This window comes from Protobothrops mucrosquamatus, unplaced genomic scaffold (assembly GCF_001527695.2).
Source record: "Protobothrops mucrosquamatus isolate PMUCROS unplaced genomic scaffold, P.Mucros_1.0 scaffold1332, whole genome shotgun sequence".
In the NCBI taxonomy this organism is placed as follows: Eukaryota; Metazoa; Chordata; class Lepidosauria; order Squamata; family Viperidae; genus Protobothrops; species Protobothrops mucrosquamatus.
The window spans coordinates 186,153-211,035 of NW_015387530.1; the positions used below are offsets into that span (position 1 = coordinate 186,153).

General features: G+C 41.7%; 1 protein-coding gene across 1 annotated transcript in view; it reads right to left on the reverse strand.

Annotated features, from left to right (window-relative positions):
• SHB (SH2 domain containing adaptor protein B) overlaps positions 1–24,883 on the reverse strand; it is a 162,679-nt gene that overhangs the window by 91,694 nt on the left and 46,102 nt on the right. The window contains exon 2 of the mRNA XM_015821450.1: positions 946–1,063. Coding sequence (XP_015676936.1) covers positions 946–1,063 — 118 coding nt within the window. The remainder of the gene's footprint in view (positions 1–945; positions 1,064–24,883) is intronic.

Below are 24,883 nucleotides of genomic sequence, written 5' to 3' on the forward strand. Positions count from 1 at the left end.
TGTTCCTAAGTGTTATACTCCTGTAGCAACAGCAAAGGGTCTCAGTGTAGAAGGGCAGTTTATCCTAATTTAGTTTTCCAAACAGGGTAAGTTTGGTGGTGCTCTAGAATGTAAGGACCCAAGTGAAATTTCTTTGCTAAGTCTCGGTCAATAAATTTTTAACAAATCATTTGTTCTGGGGAGTTAGTGCTCAGGGGCATGACATTATAAGCCCAGAATATATGCCTGTCCTTTGGGGAATATGTGTACTTTTAATCTTTTAGTGGAAAGTGCAATTGTTCATCAATTGCCATGGATTTTTTAGAAACGGTTATGCCTTTATACCAAAGAGCCCTACAGCCCTGTATATAAATCAGCTGCGCAGCCAACTTGCCTAAATCTCATAAAATGGCAACAAATTTACAGCTGTTGTCTTGTCTGACATGGTTGTTAATGTACATCATGATTAGCAATGCAACTCTTATGGCTTTTCTTACATTGTGTTTATTATGAATCTCTTATTCAGAGCGATAATTAACATTTGAAGAACAGAAGTGCAAATCATTAAGTGTCATTATCTATAGCGAATGAAAAGACTCTGCATTAGACTTTTAAAAAAAAGAACCTATTTGTGGCACCTTAAAAACAACATCAAGCAATTAAGGCTGCATATATTCACACATACACTGTATGGCAAATGCAAAATAAAGACTCCTGAATGGAAAAAAAATGGAAGTATTATTTAGAAACATAAATTGAAACACTCCAGATTAACAGGAAAAGCAAAAGGACATATTGATGTTTGAGAATAATAATTTAATTCACTAATAAACACTAAACACAGAAGATATGTCAGCCTTAAATACTGCTCTTACCTAACCCTACTAAAAGGTCAGTTGTAGGGAAATAGGACAGATAAAAATGTGGCTTCTACAGCCTTATAGATGCTCCTTGTGACCATCTTACCTGTCATGATCCTCTGAGCTTCATATGGTTCCATGTAGCCAGTGTTTTCTCCTTTCCCCATTTTATTGACTTCACTTTTGGCATCAAATGGATCAGAGTAGTCATCAGCTATTAAAACCTGAAACAGAGGAAAAAGGTACACTCTTAGCTTTGGGTACTATTTTTAAACAACCCCTTTCAAGTTATTGAAAACACTTCAAAGCATCACAGCTTCAAACTCACAAGGTTCTTTTTCGTGATGCAGCTGTCCGTGCCCTTTAAATAGTTTCCTAGAAAGTTTAAGTGGTCCTACTGTGCCTCCATTAGCATGTACCCCCGTTGGCAGGCAGGAGATTAATTTCTTTGTAAAGTCATCAGTCGTAAAAAAGGATTTTACTAGTGATCCTTCTAAGCTCTATATCAGGGCCCCTCAACCTTTTGGGAGCCAGTTCCGTGGAGGGCGTTTTTTCCACGGACCAGGGTGATTGTGGTTTCATGCGCTGCTTGGATTCTGTGCGTGCACGAATGGGACTTTGCTCGCTTGCATGACCCGGTTCCTGGTGGGATTGGTACTGGTCTGCAGCCTGGGAGTTGGGGATCCCTGCTCTATACTATGTTACCAATAGGTCTAGTCCTCGACTTACAACTGTTTCCTTAATCACCATTCACATTTATGATTCCAACGGAACCAGTACTTTATGGCAAGTATAGTACCCCCCAGCTTTGGTAAATGGTTGCACTGCCTCCCATGGTCATGTGACACATGTCAGGCACTTGACAATAGGTCACATTTATGATCAGTTGCAGCATTTTGCAGTCATGTGACTATGATTCATGATCAGTTTTTTGCTGGTTTCTAGCCTTTTCCGATTTCTGGTGAAAACAGTCCATTTGAATGAATGAATAAATAAATTACAACTACTACCATTTGCTTAATGACTGTGACATTCACTTAATGACTGTGGCACTTGCTTAAGGACTATGGTATTTGCTTAACAACCATAGCAAAAATGGTGGTAAAATCACTGCTGGTCATGTGGGTGCCTCAACTTAGGGCCTTAACAATTTGAAACCAATTTCTGGTTCCAATTGCAGTCATAAGTCAAGGACCACATGTAGATATTAGGCAAGTCATATTTGAACACTTCCATAGAGCTATGAAACATTTTGCTTCATTTTGACTAAACACAATATCCCTTAAGAAATTTACTAGCTGCATAAATGTGTCATGAAAAGTTATCTATGGCTGAATAAAATTAATGTAATTATCAAACATCCCATATCTTTATTTTATTGTCTTGAAAATAATAAGACTCTACTGATTTAGGCCATCAAGTTTAATGTGTGCTCACTTAGGGTTACAGATATCTGAACCAGCAAAGGAAGTCACAGAAAACTGCAAATGAGGACAAATGGGGAAGGGGGAGGGATGGGGACACACAACTGGTCTACTTTCCTACAAAAGCAAAAAAAACCTCCAAATGAGGGGAGAAGGAGGGAGAGAGAGAGAGAGGGAGGGAGGGAGATGGAGATGAAATCACTCCAGCATCCAAGACTGGTTTTTCAATCCTTACATTTCTCCAACCAATATTTATTTTCAGTATGTGAGTGGAATTTCTCACAAATAATATTTTTCCTGTTATATTTGATAAGAATGAAAGAAAACTGTCTTAGTTGGTGTCACCAGTATCTACCTTTCACCACCTAACTTCGGCCAACGACCTTAGTCCTTTATTTAATTTATTACGTTTAGATCCGACAACTACCTACTCCCTTTCTTTCTTTGTCTGTTATATGTTTCAGCGTTATGTACTTTCGAACTTATAGATGACAACACTTTTATCAGGTTAAAAAAAATAAAAAAAGATATTAAAAACCCCCATAATATTTAATTTTAAAGCTATGTCTGCTGGACGGAGGAGATATCCGCCTTTTGCTAAATGTCCAGTAACCCTCCAAATTAAATGTCCAGTAACCCTCCAGATTAAAGCATCTCCAACAGATGATTGTCCAACCTCTGTTTGAATACATAAAATGAAAAAGAGTCCACCTGGTAGCAGATTCCACTCCTCTTACTGTTATAATATTTCTTCCTAACCACCAACTAGAACATGCCTTTCTGTAACATGAAATCATCAATCCTTCTGGGTTAAAAAAGAAAGATCTTCATCTTCTCCAGTGTGACATCCTTTCAGATATTTGAAAATCGTTACTATAACTGTCTGTGGTGTTCTCTTCTCAGAGATAAATATTCTTAGTTCCTTTAATCCCTCTTTTTAAGGCTGACTTCCAAGATTCCAATCATTAAGGCTGCCCTTTTCTGAATCTGAAACAATTTGTCTGAATTTTACTTAATGCACAGAACTGGAAGTAGTACTTGACCAACAAAAAAAATAAAATGAATATAATTATTTCCTTTGATTTAGAAATTATGCTTCTGTTGATGCAATCTAAAATGGCATTTGCCTTTTTTGAAGGAATATATTTATTCAGTTTGCTATCAATTACTATTCCAGATTACTTTTTTTATAAATATATTATATTCCATCTATCTCCTCATCTAACACATCAATATAAATGTTGAAGAGTGCAAGACAGAGAATTGGGATTTCTCTCTCCATACTTTCCTTCAGTTTTCTAAATAACCACTCAGTTATTTAGTTATTCTGAACACAATTATTTATGTGTATTCTGCCTTAATTATTTTTACAAACAACCCAAAGTGGTAAACATATCTAACACATCTTCCTCCTCCTGTTTTCCTCACAACAGCAACTCTGTGAAGGTGGGTTGGGCTGAGGGAGAGTGACTGGCCCAAAGTCACCCAGCTAGCTTTCTTGGCTAAGGCAGGATTTGAACTCATGGTCTCCTGCTTTCTAGCCTGGTGTCTTATCCACTTAATTATCACGCCATCCAGAACATACTTAACTGGCTTCCTCATAAGAACATCAAGAGATACTTTATATATTACAAGTAGAACAGTTACAACTGGAACTGGAACTTCTATTGCCAAGTGAGATGGTCATTAAGTGAGTCACACCCAATTTTACCATCTTTTTGCTGCAGTTAAGTGAATCATACCATCTTTAAGCGAATCACATGGTCATTACGTGAATCTGGCTTTCCCCACTGACTTCGCTTCTCAGAAGTCAAAAATGATAATCACGACCCCAGAATGCTGCAACTGTCATAAATACATACCAGTTGCCAAGTGCCCAAATTTGCATCACATGACTATGGGGATGCCACAATGGTCATGCGTGCGAGAACTGGTTGTAAGTCACTTTTTTTGAGCACTGCCATAACTTTAATTGGTCACTAAATGAATGGTTGTAAATTGAGGACTACCTGTACAGAACTTAACAGTGTTTGAAATACTTTATGTACTTGTTTGAGCATTTAATAATTACTATATAGGATCTGTTTACGTTTCCAATATGTTTATCCATTTTAGTAGCAAAATCACATATTCAGAAATAAACCTGACTCTATAATAGCGAAGAATTTATATAAATCTACCGGAGATTTTATAGTAAATTGACATATAATTTTCAAGATTAGTTCGAACCATAGAATAAATTCATTACGTAAACTCGGGATTGTATAAAATATAATAATAGATGACCCATGTGAATGATAAAGATACTTAACAGTTATTTAAGCAAATGTACAATTAGACTCTATCACTAATTTAACAGTGGTCTATAGCAAAGCTGGCAAACAATTGAGAGATATGACTTGCAAGTTATCGTCAATGGTTTCCAACTCTAAATTATTCTATAATAGCAATACAAAAAGACATTCCTCTTCATTTATTTATTGTTAAAGATCTTGATCTCAGATATAAATGTTTATATTTAAGTCTTTTCGGTATCAGATTAATGAGATTCAACATGATTCCACTTGCCTGTGCGACCACTTTACACTGGGCGTAGCCCTTACTTTACATCAGATTTGAGGTAACAGGCTGGACGTTTGCCTATATTTGTTCTATCTAGAGAACTTCCTCTGAAGATCAGTAACGATAACAAAGCTCTGTAACTATCTGCTTTATACCCATCACACAGCAAGGTAAGTACACTATCAAACAGGTCTGCTGATGTTCCATATGAACTGTCCTGTAACTTACCCAGAATCCCCTATAGTGCACAATGGCATCAAAGAAGATAAACCACGTCTCCCTAACAGATAGGGAGAGAATTCCCCCCGAAAAAAGGAATTCTAGGAAACCCTGGCTTAGGAAAACTAGCTCCAAAAGGACATTTCCTTTTTTCATTAGCATGGCCAAGTGTCGTATATGAAAGGAGAGCGCAGATTAACAGGAAACAAGACATGAGTACAGCTGAGCTAGAGAGGCCTTTGTGTGATTAAGCAAAGCATCTCTTAACATCCTAATATTCTTCAGAGCCCTTGCCAACTCCTCCCTACTCTTCCAGGATGACAATTTCCAGAGTAATTATTGTTTCATCTTCAGGGTAGGGTTTGGGTTTTTTTTTTGTTATTTTGGACCACTCAAGTGTAAGCTAACTCTGTCCCTCATTTGACATGTAATTTAAGCTGTATTCAAGGGGTTCATTAAATGCAAATTGCTAAAGATGACAAGTGCAAAATGAGGGGGATGCCCCCTTCCTTCTCTTTTTTCTTTCTCTGTCTCTCTCTCCCCCCACCCACCCCCATCCCCCCACTAAGCATTTGTAATGACTGGCTGATTATTGCCACTTTAACAGTTCGCTCAAAGAAAGACCTCTGCTCTGCTTGCTATCTCCTGTCTATGTGGGTCCAAACTGTAATCAGCAGTGCTGTCAGAGCTGTGTCAAAGGCCGGGTGCTTAGCTCAAAGACAACAGTGTGCATCAGGCAAGAGTAATTTCTCCCCTTAACAACAGCAGGTTTTATCTGCAGAAGCCCTGCAGCTGAAAACACCATCCATTTTACTTCCCTGATTGGCTGCTGATAGATAAGCATCTTGGGTGCTCTCCTGTCCCCCTGCAGCAAAGGGGCTGACACCATAATAGCTGCCTTTCTTGGGGTGAGTAGGAAGCCTAAAATGAGGAATGCATTTTTTTTTAAAAAAATTGATCATTCAGCCTTCACATTTGCCAAAAAGGGGAAAAAAAAAGACGAGTAAATTAAACTTAAAAAACCTGTCAAACAGGCTAGTGTTAAATGCTGGTTTTGCTTAAGGGCTTCTGTAACGCATTCTCAACCCTGCAGCACATCACAGTTTTGTTCAATCTGGAGACATCCCAGTAGGCATTGGAATGACAAAAGCCCAGAATTCCTAGCTAGGATAAGAATTGGAACTGGGTTACAAGTGCCAAAATGCTGGAAAAGAAGGCAAGGTATCATATTTTGAAACATTGATGAAGAAAAGAAGATGCTTGCTAAAGCTGTATTTTCCCTTCTCTCGACCCGTTCCTCTGAAGTAAGCCCTTGTCAGTTGCTCTTTTTTCTCCCTACTTTAACAACGTACTAGTCATTTTATTGTCAATTTAGCAATTCTTCTGCACATGCCTTAAACTTTTTTAAATGTTAGGTAACATTTTCCAAATGAAACAATTCTTTCTGTATTATGTGAGAAACCCAGACAGAGTGAAAGAGAAAGAAAGGTGAAAGTAGTTATACACTGAGTTTAACAAATTCTTGCATTTAAACATTATGAGACTAAATGATTGGTTGCTGAACTAGATGTACCCTTGTGAATGATAGAGAACGTGTGGTTTATATACAAAAATGTCTTCAGCCACTTCTAATACTGGAATGAGGGGTAAAAAGCCTTCTTCCTTCCTTTTCTATCAGATAATAATATCAAGGAAATGAAAAAGTCAAAATGCTGTTTACAAGAGATTGTCCTTAACTTCACAGAATATTTGACCACTACTGAGTTGAATCAAATAAAGGACTGTCAAAGAACTCAAACTAAACCAAAACAATACTCACAGAGATCCTGAGATTTGTAGGAACTACCACTCAATGCAATTGGACTGATGAATAAGCAAATTCAGTAAACCAAGATTGATGTTTTAACTATAATGGCCTGGTTTTAATCTGACTAACATTAGATAAGACTGGTGGATCCTTCTTAAAAACCTTTCATCGATTCAAAAGTCCATATATTAAATTAATCAAGGGATTAAGCTATTGCAAAAGCATTAACACTGGGGGGGGGAGAAAGAAAAATCAGATAATCTGGATAAATTTGGTAAACCTGGTCTCTTTCTAAGACAGCCACATATCTCCATTCTTATTAAAATTAGATATACAAATCAGGAGCTGTCAAAAGATCTTCCAGCTGCCCAATTCTATTTCCGTTTAAATTACAATTTAGAATTTGCAGCTTAGATAAAACTGCTGGCCTGTGCTGACACATGGTTTATTTCATACTTGCCTACAGGTTTTTTTTAAGTTTAAGTCTGGAGCATGGAGGACTGGGGTGGGGGAAACTTGGAGGTGATCCCTTTGTTTGCATGGCTGAGTTTTAATAATGCGTTTTCAGTTGCAAGATTTTAAAGGCCCATTCCAGGTATAAAACCAGACAAGATGTACCTAGACCAGTATTCATTTCAAGGAAAAATGAACTTAGTTCCTAAAGTCAATGAGAATAAATTAATTTTTTTCTAAAATGTTGCTGATGCTGGAATACCATAGAATAGATAGACAGAATACGTATCTTCATTGATTATCAATTTGTGCCTGGTTCATTTATATATGGATCCTAGATTTAAAACGTAAATGAAAAAAATCCTTGTAAATCATAAGAATGGTTACATATCCTTCCATATACTCTGATTAATCCAGGAATTCTCCATGTTCCTTTTTTTTCCTGATGTGTAAATTGAAGGTAAAATCCTTGGTGCTTCCTGAACTTGGTTATTTGCTTGCAGATTATTCATTACCCAACTAGGTAACATCATCAGTGCTAGTGAGTGTGGGGTTTGCTCTCTGTTTATATACAATAGCACCCCATACTCGCTACTTACCTAGTTGAATAATGAAAAGTCTAAAAGCCAACAACCAAGTTCAGAGAGCATCAACACTTCAATCCTGATCTACATATATTCTCTTTTATTCAAACTGAATGTGGCCAAACACGACATTAAAGGCTTTTCCTAAAGAAACCATGCAACAGCCACCATTAAGATTACTTTTCAAATGAGGAGTTTCATTTCAGTAAAAATGATTTTTCACCGAACTTGATTTTTTTTTTTAGTCTGCATTCTTCGGTAAAAATTGTGGAAAGGGACTGCTATACAATCATATATACAAGTCAGGGTGATAAGCACCAGCCTAGATACTTTAAAAGTTAGTCAAAATCATGGAGGGGAAATGTATGAATTGCTGTGAATTACTTCAGGTTTCAGAAACAAGATATTAGGAGCAGTAACAAGAGATTGGCTTCTGATGAAAAAGGGATGGTTATTACCCCAACTCTACACCTGTTTCTCACTCTTAAAAAACAAGGTACCATACTAGATGAAGCTCTGGTTTGTTCTGGCAAAGCTCTTCTGACCTTTGCAATATATCAAATCATTTTGGGTGTAAAAAGTTCTCATTAATGCCAAAAAAAGGTATATAAACAAAGGTGAACATCAAATTTGGAAATTTCAACACTTTTCTAAATGAGCATTTCTCCCTCCCCCCCAAATTTTGAATTTCCAATAGGAGAGGGCAAGGAAGGAGAAGAAACCAGTGAATAGGATCTACAGAGTCTTGTTCTTTTCATCCAAATGATAAAAGTGACGTTGCAACTCAGGCTCTGTCCATTTTGGATGTGTGTAAAAAACACAGGGCATGTAAAAAAAATATAATAATAGTGGGGCTTTTATTGCAATGCCATGATGCTGCTTTCATTACTTTGCCCCCCCCCCCTTGTTCCCCCACGGACACCACTGAGATCAATGCAAAAGAGTAATGTGCAAAACTGTTGGACTACAGACTCATGATCATTGAAGTCCTTTAGCTACTGCCATTCTATCAAATTCCCACGCTGAACTGTGAACTTTCCCAGTTTACAAGACTTTTCAAAACAAAACTCATCACGTGACCAAAATGGAAAAAAAAAAAGACGATGGCAGAGGTTTTCTGGGGTATTATATACATTGTGTGGTTTTACTGATCTGGCAAAGAGCACCTTTCTTGCCTTTCTTGGGCATGACCTCAAAAAGCAACCACAAATTCAATGCAGATGCCAGAAATTGGCCGTTTCAAACTGCTTTTCTGCAATTCAAATAGAGCAGGATGGCAACCTCATTCACTCACAGTGAGAATTCCAAGACCACCATGTATTCTGATTAATAGAGCAAGGATCATCTTTCCATCATGCCCTTGCCTACTCAGCAAGAAGGAAATTTATATTTCAGGTGTAAAACCCACTTCTAATCTGTTTAACTGCTTCAGAAACCAGAGGCAATTACACCTAATGGAAGTTACACGTCTCCATTAAGATTCATGTCAAGCAACTACTGATAGATTTTTCCTTCATAAGGCTCTACTCCCTGGGAGCAATAGCGCAGGGGACACTCAAGAGAGGAAGTGGAAGACACTCCTAACAAAAAACACTCTTAAGCACCACCAAGAAATATTTCTTGGAATAACAGAATTGGAAGGGTCTTAGTTTAGACTGAATCTGAAGGAGCTTGTCTATTGTAGCATTAGAAATTAATACAACCGTTTGTCAGCAAAATTTATTTTTCACAGCTTAATTCTCACACAGCACTAAGACCAAATGTATACTCTTCTATAACTTTATACATCCTGCTTTTTCCAAAAAGCTCATAGCTCAGTAAGTAGGGCTATCCCTCCTCCGTCTTATAACAACTGTGTGCAGTGACTTAAAGAAAGAATGTCCTGCCTGCAAAATTTGCACAAGCACCTCCAAAGTACTACACAAAAGCTCTCTCTGGTTTCCTGAATTGCCTACTGCTGCTTTTACAGTTAAGAAGCCACCATTCAACTGCCCAGGGTAAACTTTTCTATGACTTTTCCAAATATGTGCTGACCTACAAAAGAAACACTACTCTAGATTGGGTGAGAAGCAGGAAAATTCATCTCTTTCACATCCAGCCAACCTTAATCTGGTTTGAGCCTCCTTCCCAGGCAATTTTGATTTTTTTTTTAAGCAACAACAATACAAACTCTGGGACAGATCTTACTTCCCATCAAATTTGACTCACAACATGAATTTCAATAAGCCCCTCTGTAGGATCATCAGTTTTCCTGCTTTTGCAGAGAGATTTTGGCAATTTGATTTGTTTTCTGTGTCTCATAATCAGATACTACTCTTTCCTTTGTTTTTTTCAACCTCAAAGTTCAAAATCCCACCCACTGATACATATTGCCAGATCAGTCACATTTTCAAAAGAGCTTTAAAAATCTGATATTCATGAAGATCATAAGGAAAAGTATTTCCTAGAGCAAGGGTCCCCAACCCCCGGTCGGTGGTCTGGTACCAAGCCTCGGCATGCCAGCAACTGGTCCGCACAAACAAGCAAAGCCCCATCTGCGAGATGCAGGCAGCACACAAAACCACGCCCCCTCCGGTCCACGGAAAAACCTCTCTCCATGGAACCGGTCCCTGGTGCCCAAAAGGTTGGGGACCTCTGTCCTAGAGAATCGTGGTGGTACAGTGGTTAGAATGCAGTATTGCAGGTTAACTCTGCTCACATTGCCAGGAGTTCGATCCCATCAATCCTGATCGACTCAAGGTTGACTCAGCCTTCCAAGGTCGGTAAAATAAAACCGAGATTGTTGGGGGCAATATGCTGACCCTGTAAACCGCTTAGAGAGGGCTGTAAAGCACTAGGAAGCAGTATATAAGTCTACGTGCTACTGCTATTTATTACTACATTGAAGAGCCTGTCATCTGGAACATTCTCTCCCCAGAAGGAAGGTGGGTCCCCACTTTTTTGGTCTTTCAGAAAAATTTGAAAACATGGCTCTGTTCTCTTATTTGGAGCTTACAGAGGAGAATGCAGCTGTGAAAGCTCTCCCCTGTCTTTAAATTAACTTTTAACACTGAATTTTAATAATCCTTGTCTGCTTTTTCAATTTTATACACTGTTTTTATGTTTCAATATTTTATTTGTATACCACCTGGAGATAAGAGATTTCAAAATTTGATAAATAAATAAATAAATAAATGTACTAGAATCAGTATGACTTTACTAAGAATAATTCTTGCCAGACCAAACATACCTCATTTTTTATTGGAAAATATCCTTAATAGATTTAAGTAGACATAATATACCTTGACATCAGTAAAATATTGGACTACATATCCTGTGGTATGCTGATTATCAAGCTAGTTAAATGTAGGCTCGATAGCATGATAATTAAATGTATACATATCTGATTTGACAATCGTATAAAACAGGGGTCCCCAACCCCTGGGCCACGGCCTACTACTGGGCTAGGAGCCATTTGAAACTGGGCCGTGGAAGCAGCGGGTGAGTGCACGAGCACACTCCATTTGCGTGAGCAGCATGCACATGTGCTTGCCACTCATGCAAATGCAGCTGCACGCTTGCCCGCTGCTCACAAGGAACCATCCTCCCTATCCCCCCGGCCCGCAAAGACAGAAAAGTTGGGGAACTCTGGTATAAAAAGAATGTCATTGTTCTTCCTTATTAAATTGGAAAGGGATACCAACTGGGCTACAACAAGGATCAGTCTTAGAACTTCTATTTTTGAATATTTGTATTAAAAGTTCTGATAAATATGTAGAAGTAATGCTGATCAGAGTCAGATGACAGAAGATCTAGTGGTGTAATTAATACTCTAGAAAAGGAATATTCTCAACTTGTGCAATGTAACATTTTCCAAGAAAAGTGGGAGCACTGTCAAAATTTGCTCTGGGATTTGACACCCCAAAGTAAGCAACTATGATATTGCAACATATGAAAACTTCAGGTGATGAGACATATTTATTTTCCAATGGTTTCGTTTGTTTTACTGGGGAGAAGAGGTGTCATAGACATTTATTATTTTAAGGGGTTACAATATTGTAAAGTTTGGAACTTTTATGGTAAAGTTTAGAACTTTAAAGTTTAGAACTCTTCTAGAAGAGATAAATAACATGTTGAAGAAGAGAGTTGAAAAAAGCAGTATGAAATTTAACACAGACTGTATTTGGTAATAAAAATGAAGTGCACAGATACTGGATAGGGAATATTGACTTGATAATAGCACTTGGGGAAAAAACCCTAGGAATAGTAGATTGAAATTCAAACAGCTAGCATTTTGATGAAGCTGCAAGGAAGCTTAGGCTGCATCTACAGGAATATAAATTCCAAACTGGGCAAAAGTAATTAATCTAGTCAATTCTAGTCATACTTTACCTTGAGTGCTGTATCCAATTCTGGTGCCACACTTTGAAAAGGATTCAGAGAAATATAGCAAATTCAGAAAAGCACAATGAAGATGATCCAATGACTACTGTAGAAATTGAATCCAATGAATAAAGACTAGAGGAGCTATTATCTTCTTAATTAGGAATATATGTAATTTAGGCCCCATCTGTTTTTATTGGTTCCAAAGAAGTGCACATGCCCAGGAATATAGAGCTACCCACTGTTGCTCACTTTCCCACGACTAATTGTTTCTTCTCCACATTCTCTAATGCAGGGCTTTTCAACCAGTGGTATGGGTAGCACCTGTGGTACATTGACACCTGGCAGTTGGTACGCGACCATCCTAGAAAAGTGGTAGCGGGGGAGGGGAATGAGCTGAACCGGTGGCAGCACCGCACAAGCCTGAAAGAGAGATGGCTGGAGCTGCAGGGCTGTCAGGGCTCAGCAGAAGCGCCAGGATCAGCGCCAGGCTCCAGCTGGTGCTCGGCGTTGATCCTGGTGCTTCTGCTGAGCCCTGAAGAAGCGCCGATCAGCTGGAATGTTGCAGCATCTCCAGGGTCTTGTGATTTACATTCAGATGCTTGGCAACTGATTCATATTTATGACGGTCACAGTGTCCCAGGGTCATGTGAAGTGACCAAAACCTGCTGCAACTACCCAGCAGACGGGGGGGAATAAAAGGGGCGTTGTCTTACCTGAACGCCTTTTCTCAGCACGGAGATGGAGGATCCACAGAATGGGTTGAGACTGTATTCCTGCCCAATCAGATCAAGTCAGCCAAAGTTGTCACGCCCCGTCCTGGCTCCATTTCCCAGTCTTGACGCGAGCGTAGCCATTGACTGACCAAGAACGTACTGGCTCACAAACTAATATCCTAGTCACTAGGACCCCCCAGAAATTGAGGGAGGGATGTGGATCCTCCATCTCCGTGCTGAGAAAAGGCGTTCAGGTAAGACAACGCCCCTTCTCCAGCACTGGAGATGGAGGATCCACAGAATGGGACCTACCAAAGCTTATAGTCCCTGAGGGTGGGAAGTAGACCGGTCGGGAGTGACACTTTGGTGTACCACCTGTTGGAGGACCCTCCTGCCGAAGGAGGCCTCCGCCGAGGCAAATTTATCTATTTTGTAATGACGAACGAATTGTGAAGGTGAGGACCAAGTGGCCGCTCTACAGACATCCTCAATGGATGCCTGAGTGGCCCAGGCAGCAGATGTAGATGCACTCCGTGTGGAGTGAGCAGTTACTCGTTGAGGAACCGGCAATGACTCCGCTTGGTAAGCTCCTGCGATGCAAGCCCTAATCCACCTGCCTATCGTGGAAGAGGAGACTTTCCGACCCTTGGAGGAAGGATGGAAGGATACAAACAGGGCCTCTGACTTGCGGAAATCCGCTGTCCGTGAAATATAGTAACTGAGCGCCCTGCGGAGATCTAAGCAATGCCATTGCCGTTCCTGGGTACACGAAGGGTTAGGGCAAAAATCCGGGAGGACAATCTCCTGGGACCTATGGAAAAGTGAATTCACTTTCGGAACGAAGGTGGGATCAAGGCGAAGTACCACTCTGTCTGAATGGAACATGCAAAGATCCTTGTGGACCGAAAGAGCAGCCAGCTCGGAGATTCTTCTAGCTGATGTAATGGCCACTAAGAAAGCCACTTTGTGGGTCAAGTGGCACAGGTCGCATGACGCCAAGGGCTCGAAAGGTGGCTTCATCAGGGCCCGGAGAACATGAGGCAGTTCCCAGGAGGGATACCTATGCACAGTAGGTGGTCGGGATTTGGCTGCTCCTTTAAGGAAAGAGCGAATCAGCGGGTGGTGTCCTAATGAGCCTACGGATTCGCAAGTGAGGACAGTAGAAAGAGCTGCTACTTGCCTGCGCAAAGTATTAGGGGCCAGACCCCTCTCCAGGCCGTCCAGCATAAATTCCAGAATATGGGGAATATTGAGCTGTGAGAGTGACAAGTGACGCCTGGAAATCCAAGCACAAAAGTTTTTCCACGTGGCCTCGTAAATGCGGTTCGTGGAAGGACGACGGGAAGCCTGGATTACTTCAATTACCTTCCCAGAGCAAGACTGTTGTGACAAGTAAGAGCGCTCAAGTGCCAAATGGCTAACTGGAGCCACTGGGGATCCGGATGGGTGATCAACCCCTGGCTGAGCGATATCCTGTCCGGGGGAATTCGCCATGGTTCCGAGATGGAGAGACTCACCAGGTCGGCGAACCAGGGTCTCCTTGGCCAATAAGGGGCTACCAACAGAATCTCCGCTTCCTCCCGGAGCAGTTTGTGTACCACTGCCGGGAGGAGAGGGAGAGGGGGAAATGCATAAAGCAGACCCCGGGGCCAAGCCTTGCGGAGCGCATCCGTCTGTTCCGCTCCTTGAGACGGGAATCGGGAGAAGAACCGTGGTAGTTGGGCATTGGCCGGGGACGCAAACAGGTCCACCAGCGGCCATCCGAAGCGGTGACACGCCTCCTTGAAGACCCTCGGGTGGAGCTTCCACTCTGAGTGGTCTACTGTCGTCCTGCTCAACAAGTCGGCCTGAATATTGTCCTTCCCCGAGATGTGATCGGCTTTGATGGAAACCAGATTGTGCTCCGCCCAGGTTCCCAGTAACAGTGACTCGTTTAGAAGGGATTTGGAACGAGTACCCCCCTGCCTGTTCACATGGGCCTTGGCCGTCACGTTGTCCGTGAGGACCAGCACGTGACGCCGTCGTACCAGGTCGCGGAAATGCCGTAGGGCTAGGTGGATAGCCCGAAGCTCCAGCCAATTTATGTCGTGCCGAAGGTCCGAGTGGGACCAACGACCCTGTGTCCAATTTGATTGAAGGTGTGCACCCCAGCCAAACAGGCTGGCATCGGTTGTGAGTAGTATCCGGTCCAGTTCCTTGAACCACGACCCTTTGAATACGGCGCGGGACAGCCACCATGTGAGAGACCTCAAGACCTGAGGTGTGAGCTTCACCCTCTGGTGAGAGGCGCTGAGGTTCTGCCTCTGAAAGGGAAGCAGAAACCACTGCAGTTCCCTGGAGTGAAGTCTGGACCATGGAACAATTGCGATCGTTGAGATCATTTGACCTAGCAGTTTGGACAAGCTGATGACGGGCGCTGTCCTTCCTCTGCGAATCTGGAGGATGGACTTTTTAAAATTGTCCCTGCGCTCCTGAGACAAATACACTCGACACTCCTTCGTGTCTATGATGGCCCCTAGATGCAGTAGTCTTGTAGTGGGGACCAAGTGGCTCTTGGGGAAGTTTACCGAGAACCCGTGGTCCTGGAGCAGCTTTACCACCAGTTTGAGATCTGTCCTGGCGGCGTGGATGGAAGACGATTGGATCAGGATGTCGTCCAGATAACACTGGACCCTGACAGGTACCATCCTCAAGTGAGCTGCTAGGACCGCCAGAATCTTGGTAAACACCCTGGGAGCCGATGAAAGACCGAAGGGAAGGGCCTTGTATTGATAATGACGGCCCTTGTATATGAACCGTAGGAACCTCCGGTGGGCGAGAGAGATGGGGACATGGAGGTATGCTTCCGTGAGGTCGATAGACGTCAGGAAGTCCCCCTTCCTTACGCTCCCTAAGATGGATCTGAGCGTTTGCATCTTGAATTTGTGATATACAAGATGATAATTTAAGGCCTTTAGATCCAAAATGGCCCTCCATCCCCCTGACGCCTTTGGTACGACAAAGAGTATGGAGTAAAATCCCCGACCTATCTGGTCCTCCGGAACGGTTTCTATGGCCCATATGTCCAGCAGATGCTGGATGGCTTCGCCCATCAGAGCCCTCTTGGCCTGATTTCGAGGGTATGGGCAAGAAATGAATCTGGTTGGTGGGTCGGAGTTGAACTCCAGGTAAAGGCCGGAATTTATGGTTTTGAGGACCCATGCGTCCGTGGTGGTAGCCTCCCATTGGTGGGCAAACAGGGACAGTCTGCCCCCTATGGGAGGGACCATCAGGGAGTCACCTGGAGCGACGGAAAGGCCGGCCGCTCCCTCGAAAGGGCCGCTTACCCTGAAACTGCTGTCTGGGTTTGGTTGCCTGTCGGTCGTACTGCTTGTCCTGTCTGTCCTGTCTGGCCGGAAAGGGGCGGAAAGGTTGTGAATAATTATACCTGTTCCCGGCCCGAAAGGATTGACGACGGGAAAAATAATTTTGACGCTTCTCTGGTTTTTTGAGAATATGGTTAAGGACCTTACGCTTATCCTTATTCTCGGTAAGGTAGGGGTTCAAAGCCTCACCAAACAGTTTGCCTCCTTGGTACGGAGCCGCCGCCAGACGCCACTTAGACTTGGCGTCCGCTTGCCAATGTTTGAGCCAAAGCATGCGGCGTCCCGAGATGCTTGATGCCATGGCCTTGGAGGCAAATTTGGAGGCTTGGAGAGTTGCATCTGATGCGTACTCCAGAGCCGCCACCATCTTACTAATCTCCTGTTGTGACTGGATGTCATCTTCCGGGGTACGGGCTTGGAGCTGTTTAAGCCAGCGATGAGCAGCTCTGTTGAAAAAGGATGCCGAAGTGGCCGCTCTAATTGCCCAAGCAGTCGCCTGGTGAGTCTTACGAAAGGCTAACTCACACTTACGGTCATCCGCCCTGAGAGCATCAGACACATCTCCCGCTATAGCGGTAGGGGAAACTAAGGGACCAAAAGGTTCGTCCACAGCAGGCACCTCTAGGGCCTCCTCCAAGTCTTTAGCCACGTTGTAAAGCTTTTTGTCCGTGGCACTTGGGAGAGGAAGGGAGGCCGGAGACGCCCATTGTTTTTTGACAGCGGTCAGAAACATGGGGGGACAAGGAATCCGGTGTTGAGTTGTCACTGGCTCAGTAAAGTTAGGATCGAATTCTGAGTCAGGGGAAACCGTGGCAGTTGACAAGGAGGACTCAGCACCGGGTTGTGCTGTGGATGAGGCCTTGCGGAGTAAGGTCACAAAGGAGGAAGGGTTAAACATACCACTGAATGAAGGGGCCTGAGTGGAGGATTCCTCCTCATCAGACATAGGGAACTCCTGCTCAATTTCTTGGGCCTGAAGAGACACCCCCTCAGAATACGAGGATCCAGAAGGTGAGGAGGGTGCATACTGATCTTCAGGTCCTTGATCAATCATGGACAGATGATCACTACTTACCGGCCTAGGAGGCACGGCTCTTGCGTTAAGTGCGCGGTCAACTGCCTGCGCAATTAATAGGGCCAATCGATCCTCTGAAGGGAAGGAAGGAGACTCAACTGGACGAAGCCCCGCTGCTGTGGGGGTGAAAGTAGCTTCCGGAGTTCCATGTTGTGTACGTGTAGCTGATGTCTGGGGCATATGGGCACAGGCCAGATCCTCAGGTTGGGGATTATCCATTCTAGCAATTTTTTGCGCCCTAGAGAATTCTTTTTCCAAGGCTTGGTGTCTCCTGTTAGCCTGTTTCTCTGCCCTCTTGGAGGTTTTGTTAGTGGATCTGACCTTATTTTTGGATGAGGTCTTATATGATTCCTCCATAGGAGGTTGGGCAGAAGTTGAGGGGACCGCTGAAGCGGGGACAATACCCCTCGATGGAGTGTCAGTATTCTCCATTCTCCGATAACACAGGGACTCGTGGGGACCCCCCGGTATCAAGAGAAAATTAGTCAATGGGAAGGACAGGCGCACTATCGGGTACGTCTGGAAACCCGGACACAATTGTAAGAGCAGTTGACTTCTTATGCGGGCAGAACAGACACACAGTGGGTATGCCTGGAATCCGCTCTGCTCAAAGAGGATAATAATAGGAGCTCTGTGGGGCCCCCTAATATCCTGAGGCCTAAAGGCAGGAGCACAGTAAAGTACTCCTCCGATCCCAAACGACAATGAGGCCTAAATTAAGGTAGGAGACACCAGGACTAAGAAGAAGAATGCAAATCTGAGAATGTAAGTGTAAAATAGGAGTTATCAATGTTTAATCCAGTTCTGTGTGAGTCAGGACTGTGTTCGCTGTATCCTAAATGAATGGCCAGTGCCTATAGAGTTGAATCCTAACAGGAGGAACAAACCTCGAATTATAACTTGGCTCACTTGCTGGGGGACTACAAGACCTTGTCGAGGAGGGCCTTCACCTTTAAAGTAGACCAGAATTTGGTAAGCCGCCTCTCAAACGTATACAAGATGGCGGCCGCGCCTAATAGCGGCCGCGATTTCGAGTTTCGGGAAGGCCCTGAGCCTCGTGGCCTCGATCAAAATGGCGGCCGCATCCGAACAACGGACCTATTCTCGCTCTCGGGATGGAAAACAGACCCCCTTTGCTAGAGGAACGGAGCTCCAATGCAAACTAGCTGGGAGCCTTGAAAATGCTTGGTGCTGTTCCTTCTGGCAGCCCCAACAAACCCCGTTCGTTCTCGATCGCGCGGTTCAAAATGGCGGCCGTGCGCGCGAATAGGGGCCGTTAGGGAGTGCCGAGAGGCATCTGACCTACTTAAGCCACGCTGCGAGCCTCAAACCGCTCGAAAATGCCCCCGCTACTTTAACTGCGATCCGCCTCGTAAAGGCTGATCGGAGGTCCGATTGGGGCGATTCGCAACGTAAAGGCTGCCGAAATTCGCTTCTACAGCCTCGAGCGGTGTTTTAGTCAGTTCCCTTTGGCCCTGCCCATCGCCGGAGCCGCAGCCGCGAGCTCCGGAGGGATCCTGGGGTCTAACAGCCGTTAGACCAGAAATTTCTGCCACCTTTGCCTAAGATATTAAAGCTCCTGGGGGGAGGGAAGAGAGAAGGGGCCCCCTTCTGGCTTCCTATTATCCTTTGCTCCCCCCACTACAGAGCTGCAAAGAAGGATGGCAGAATTTTTTGGGGTTAAATTTGATAAGAATGGGAAGCCTAATTATTTAATGGGGACCAGCAAAGGGAAGGAGATGGAAATTCCACAAAATGCCTAGACTGTACCTACGAGCCAGAGTTGTACGTCCTGTCCATGGGCAAGATCAAGTCAAGACTGGGAAATGGAGCCAGGACGGGGCGTGACAACTTTGGCTGACTTGATCTGATTGGGCAGGAATACAGTCTCAACCCATTCTGTGGATCCTCCATCTCCAGTGCTGGAGAAACCAAGCACCCCCCCCACCCCACCCCCGCTGCCAATCCTCAACAGAAATACAACAATGAAAACCTTGGACAGGAGGAAGAGCGCCGCCGGGCAGGCAGGCAGGTAGGTGTCTTGCTCGGCTGTGGCTTGGGGGGCACATTTTTCAGTGCCATTGTAACGTCGAACAGTTATTAAGCGAACTGTTGTAAGTCAAGGACTACCTATACTTTATCACTTTTTTCCTTTTTTGGGGGGGGTTATCAAGTTTTTGACACCTTGCTAGGCGACTGGTGGTACTCGGATATTGCCATATCCTAAAAGTGGTACAATGGGTGAAAAGGTTGAAAAGCCCTGCTCTAATGCAATACAATGGCATCTGGATCGCAAAACTCCCAGTAATCATTAGATGGCAGTAAAGAGTTAAGAGGCTTAAGAAAGTGTGATTGTGCCTCAAAATTAGTATCTCCTTGATTGCTGAAGAAGCAGAGAAGAGATTTGGATGGACACCAAAATATAGTGAATTCTCAGTAACACCTATTTCTTCACTGCAAAGGTAACATGTAGACTGACTTTGCTTGTAAAGATAAACAATATTTAGCACAAATTAAGAGACATGAAGGCAGATGGCAGAAATCAATGACAGCAAGGGAGGAACTCATACCCAGAAACAGACATTAGATGAGCATAATAAAATATCCCAACATAATATGTCAATTAAAATGTGCATTTCCATGTTATTCAATTGTCTGGTATATGTACTAGCCCAGAGCATGAACACTTAATGGAGAAATTGATCCTTATCCAGTTTATCCATAAGCTAAATGACATTCTCATCTGGCAAAGAAAAGAACATTAAGATTGTCAAAGAATATGGAATTTTATTTGAAATGAAACACTACCATACCGATGTTCAGCTCTAGCAAATTGCTTCGGGATAATTCAAACCATTTAGATAATAAACAGACAATATTCCTATCTGATAGGTCATTTTTTAAATAAGAGTATCTCGTACTGGATAATTTTCTTTCTTCAGACTTTTCACCACCAGAGTTAAACTTTTCAGCATTTGGTAACTTGTTTTTGAATGTGCCAATAAGTATATTAAATCTGCACATTTGCTTATTTATATCCAGTTATATAACATTATAGTAAAAAACCCTGCACGGCAGACTTTAAAAAACAGCAATTGATATCATGAATGAATGTGAAGTTATAAATGTGAGGAAACCTATCAGTTAATATTGTCCCTCCCCTCCTTTTATTATCTTCGAGTAAAGGCTAAAGAGGAAGAAACAGAACAGTGCAAATCTAGATAAGGTTCAGACTAAACCTGTGAAAAAGTCAAAAGTTGTGCATGAATAATAGTAAGGGTGTCTGGCATCAACATATCTTAATACTAAGGTATTTTCAAGTTGGTTAAAATGCTTGTGAATGGGTGAAAGATGAATACTTATGGTATGTTCATTGCAGTGTATATCCAATTAAGAACAAAAGATAGATAGCTCATGTAATAAATATGAAGCAGTGTTGAGAACTGAAATTTCCGTGAGAAAAAACAGGGATGACCCAAGCTGTACAACTGGGCCTATGCTTTAGATCAGCCTTCCTCAACCTGGTTCCTTCAACTTGTGTTGAACAGAACTCCCATCACCCACAGCAAGATTGCCAATGGCTGTGTTGACTGGGGGATGGGAACTAGGTTCAAACATACCTTGTAGGTGGAAAGTTGTGTTTTAATGATTCAGTGAGAAAAAAAATGAAATGACACACCCATCTTCCAACAGAATTACATATAAAGCTCAATTTACACGAATACTAGTTAGCTATATACCACAGCAGATATTTCCATTCACTTTTCCTTGTCTAGTTGTTTTTATTATAAAAAAGTAAACACATTCTTATCTGAAGGGTTTTTGTCAACATCTTCCCAAGATATTAACACTGTCAGATACTTAAGATATCTAAATGTTATGCAAATAAAATAAATCAAATATAGATGTCTTTGAAAATGCAGCTTTCAGCAAGGATTTTCCTGTATTTTCTTTTACAAAATATGTCATCTTTCCTGCATATTTCCATAGCCACAAATACAACATTTAACACTTAAAAGCAACCTGCAAATGCCTAATGTCTGCTTTCTTTTTTTTCTTTTTCTTTTTTTTTAGTGTCTTCATCATTTTTCCCCTTTCAGGACACAAAACTAAAATTGATTCTGAACCAAGAATCCCCTTCAACTCCTAGGAGAACAGGCTACGTTATACATGCAAACAGACAAATCCCTCCCACTTTTGAACAAAAAGCACATCTATCCAGATTTCACGAACATTGTAAGTAGATGCTACAAATAAAATCTCTCTCTTCTGTTGATTGCCACAAAAAATTATATCTAGTGAAGGCAAGATTTTTCATTTGATATTTGGCAAGAATCTAAAAGTCTAGAAAACACTGATCATCTGGAGTGATTTGGAATAAGTAGTATCTACTAACCTACTAACCTTAAATTGATCAAAATACTTTGCGTAAATCAAATTCAGGACAACTGTATTAAAAGCAAAACAGTTTAAATATTACAAGTAATACTTCTATCTGGATCAAACAGAACTACAAATATACTTCTGATTTATAAATTATGGACATTACATATGGACATGAGTTCATGTATATATGTAAAAGAGAAGACATAATATATATTTTTTGGTGATCAAACTTGTCCTGGTACTTTGAAAGCCCCTTGCCTATATGCTCTTTTAAGTTCCCTTTGTCTTGAGGATAATCTTATTTGTTCCTTCAGATCCGTCAGATCAGAACCCTAAAACTACCAGGAAAATCCCAAAGTTTCTGTCAGCTGCCACTGCCCTATGCAGAAAGCTATTTTCTTAATTTATAATATATGAATATACAATTTTACTTTGTTTTTTATACTGCATCTAGGTCTTAGCTCTTGTCCTATCTTATTATTCACTGCCCAATATAAGTTTTATCTATATCTATTTAGATACACACAAACTCATGGTCTGTAATACCGTAGAGACCCTGTTAGCTATCTGATCACATGGGTTTGCCTTCCTTTTCAACTAAGCACATCACATTCTTAAACCTAGCAACTGGATTAAATTTGTGCTCTAACACAGTTGCTCTCCTAATCTTAGGGATTAGTCTGGGTATAATCTTATCATGATTAATTACTGAATAGCAGGTGGATTAGGCGAGCTCATTACACAGAGGGCTTCACATATAATCCACATTTCTGGCTGTCTACGCCAAAAATATACCAGCTACAATATTTATGCTGCAAGATATTTTTCCTATGTAAATCCACTCCATATGTATGCAGTTACTTGTTTTCAAATCTTTTTCAGGACCACATCAAACGAACCTGATTTGTTCTGGCTAATGCCAAATAATACCTGAGGGCAAAGCCACTGCAGATTTTACTGTTTCAAAAGAGGGAAGAAGAAGAGGGGAGAAATACTTAAACACCAATTATTTCCCCATCAAACTTTGATTCAATAAAGAGTTCATCAACAGACCAGTAAAAATTTCCCGTCTCAGCATTTCAGGTAAGAAAGACTATAAATTTCTCATGAAAACAATTCTTAACTGTTCAGACTAAGAACTGCATTTGCACTTGATCGCTAGGTCTGATTTACAACTCCCCTGTGTAAGTGATGCATAGCACAGTGTGCTGCTCATATGCCCAGTCCCAGTGAGCTACATGCACTTCTGGGTTTCCTGACTCTTTTCTCTCATTCATGAAGAGCATTTTCAACACATTTAATTTTTGGCTTTTGTGAGAATTACCCAGGCTGAGTTCATATTACTAACCTACGCTGATTTGACTTTGGCTCTCTGTGTTGTGTAAATCTACACTGTGATTGACAACTGATTGCTGTAATTTCCAGCTTAGTCTGCTATATAAAAAACCCAGTTTAGTCAATATATTACAATGAGACAAAATGGCTAGCAGTCGAATTTGATTTACGGCCAAGGACAAATGGTAAATCCAGCAATTATGGCTTACTGAGCAAACCATGATTCAGTCTATGTTCATATATCACACGGTTGTTTTTAATCATTATTTGTTGAATAAGCTGGAGTGGCTGTTTCACATAATATCGTTTAGCATTTATGTGTGTAAAAAGATTTTGGCTTGTAGTATGAGGTCTCTGAGATTACTTACTGGAATCTGAAGGTTGATCTTGGCAATAAGTACAGAAAAGACTCCATGTTTTACCCATCCTAATCAATCCATTATCTGCCATTTATGAATGCTTATATTGTAAAAGACAGTAATTGCTGCACTTCAAGTCCAGGAATGCCTCTAGGCCAAGACTCACTCTTTGATCACTAGGCTTTCATATCAGTGCTGCTAAGAAAAAATTAAAAGTATAAGCTTGACAGAAATATTAAAATTATTGATTTCTTAATTTTCAGCCTGTTTCTCAAAATAAAGCTGGGCCACTGCAACACAAAAACTGAAATCTGCACAGTTCACTATGAGTTGAACATGTTTGTGCACATGCATATACAGTATACACACACACAAAGCAAAATCAGCAGCCATATCAAATACATTAGTCTCATGTTTTATGATCATATAGTATACAGACCCATAATCCTGGGTTCTTGGCTTTCCAGTTGATTACAAGGACCTTGATCATGAGTGTGTAAATGTACATATGTAGAAGAAAAATCTACCACAGTTTTTACTTTACGTGAATACGTATTTTAATAAATGCAAATCTGTGTAAAGCATTGAGCTTTAGATGCATAGCTGATATGAAGAAACTTTTCCTTTAAGTCTGAAAGGTGGTTTTGCCAGTTTTCAAAGGACGCTGCCCTGAGCATCACAGATTGGCTTCATGTACCACCTGAACATGCTGAATCATACCTACCAATGAGTAATAACACGCTATACGATGGCATGAGAGCACCTAAGGCCAGACAAGCTCAGACATTTTACAGCAGAAAATAATTCTTTATCTTTTGCCAGAAATCCAAAATTATCATGAAGTGGTTCCCTCTGTGCAATTGGAATAATTGGCTATTTCATACCCAAGTAAGCACTAGCCGCAACTGCCATGAACAGATAAAAAAAAGTTTCCAAATAAGGAAGTGCTCCATAAAAGGACAAGGCAGAGCTCCCCAAACTTGCGTCTTCCAAAAATGTAGGAATTAAAATAAGGTTTCCTTCAATTGAGCCATACTCAATTCCTGCTGAATTCCTCACTTTATGGCCTTTTAGCTAATATCAAGTGTAGTGTGTGTTTGCATGTGTAATTTCTGCTGATTCCATGGATATGCTCATGTAATTGTCTTGACAGCAACACAGAACGGGTTTGCCTCTTCTAAGTTGTTCCCACTCAAGCTAACAACCTTTTCCTGGAGGCCTCCAAGATAAATACTAACTAGAGCCAATCCATTTTACCTTCTGAACACAGGCAAGGTCAGACTACTAGACCTTCCCAAGCCAACCCTGGGGGACACTAGGTTGAAGAAGGCTAAATAATGAATATTAAATCTAATGTTCGTATGCTCATATATTTAATATTAATATTACATCTAGCA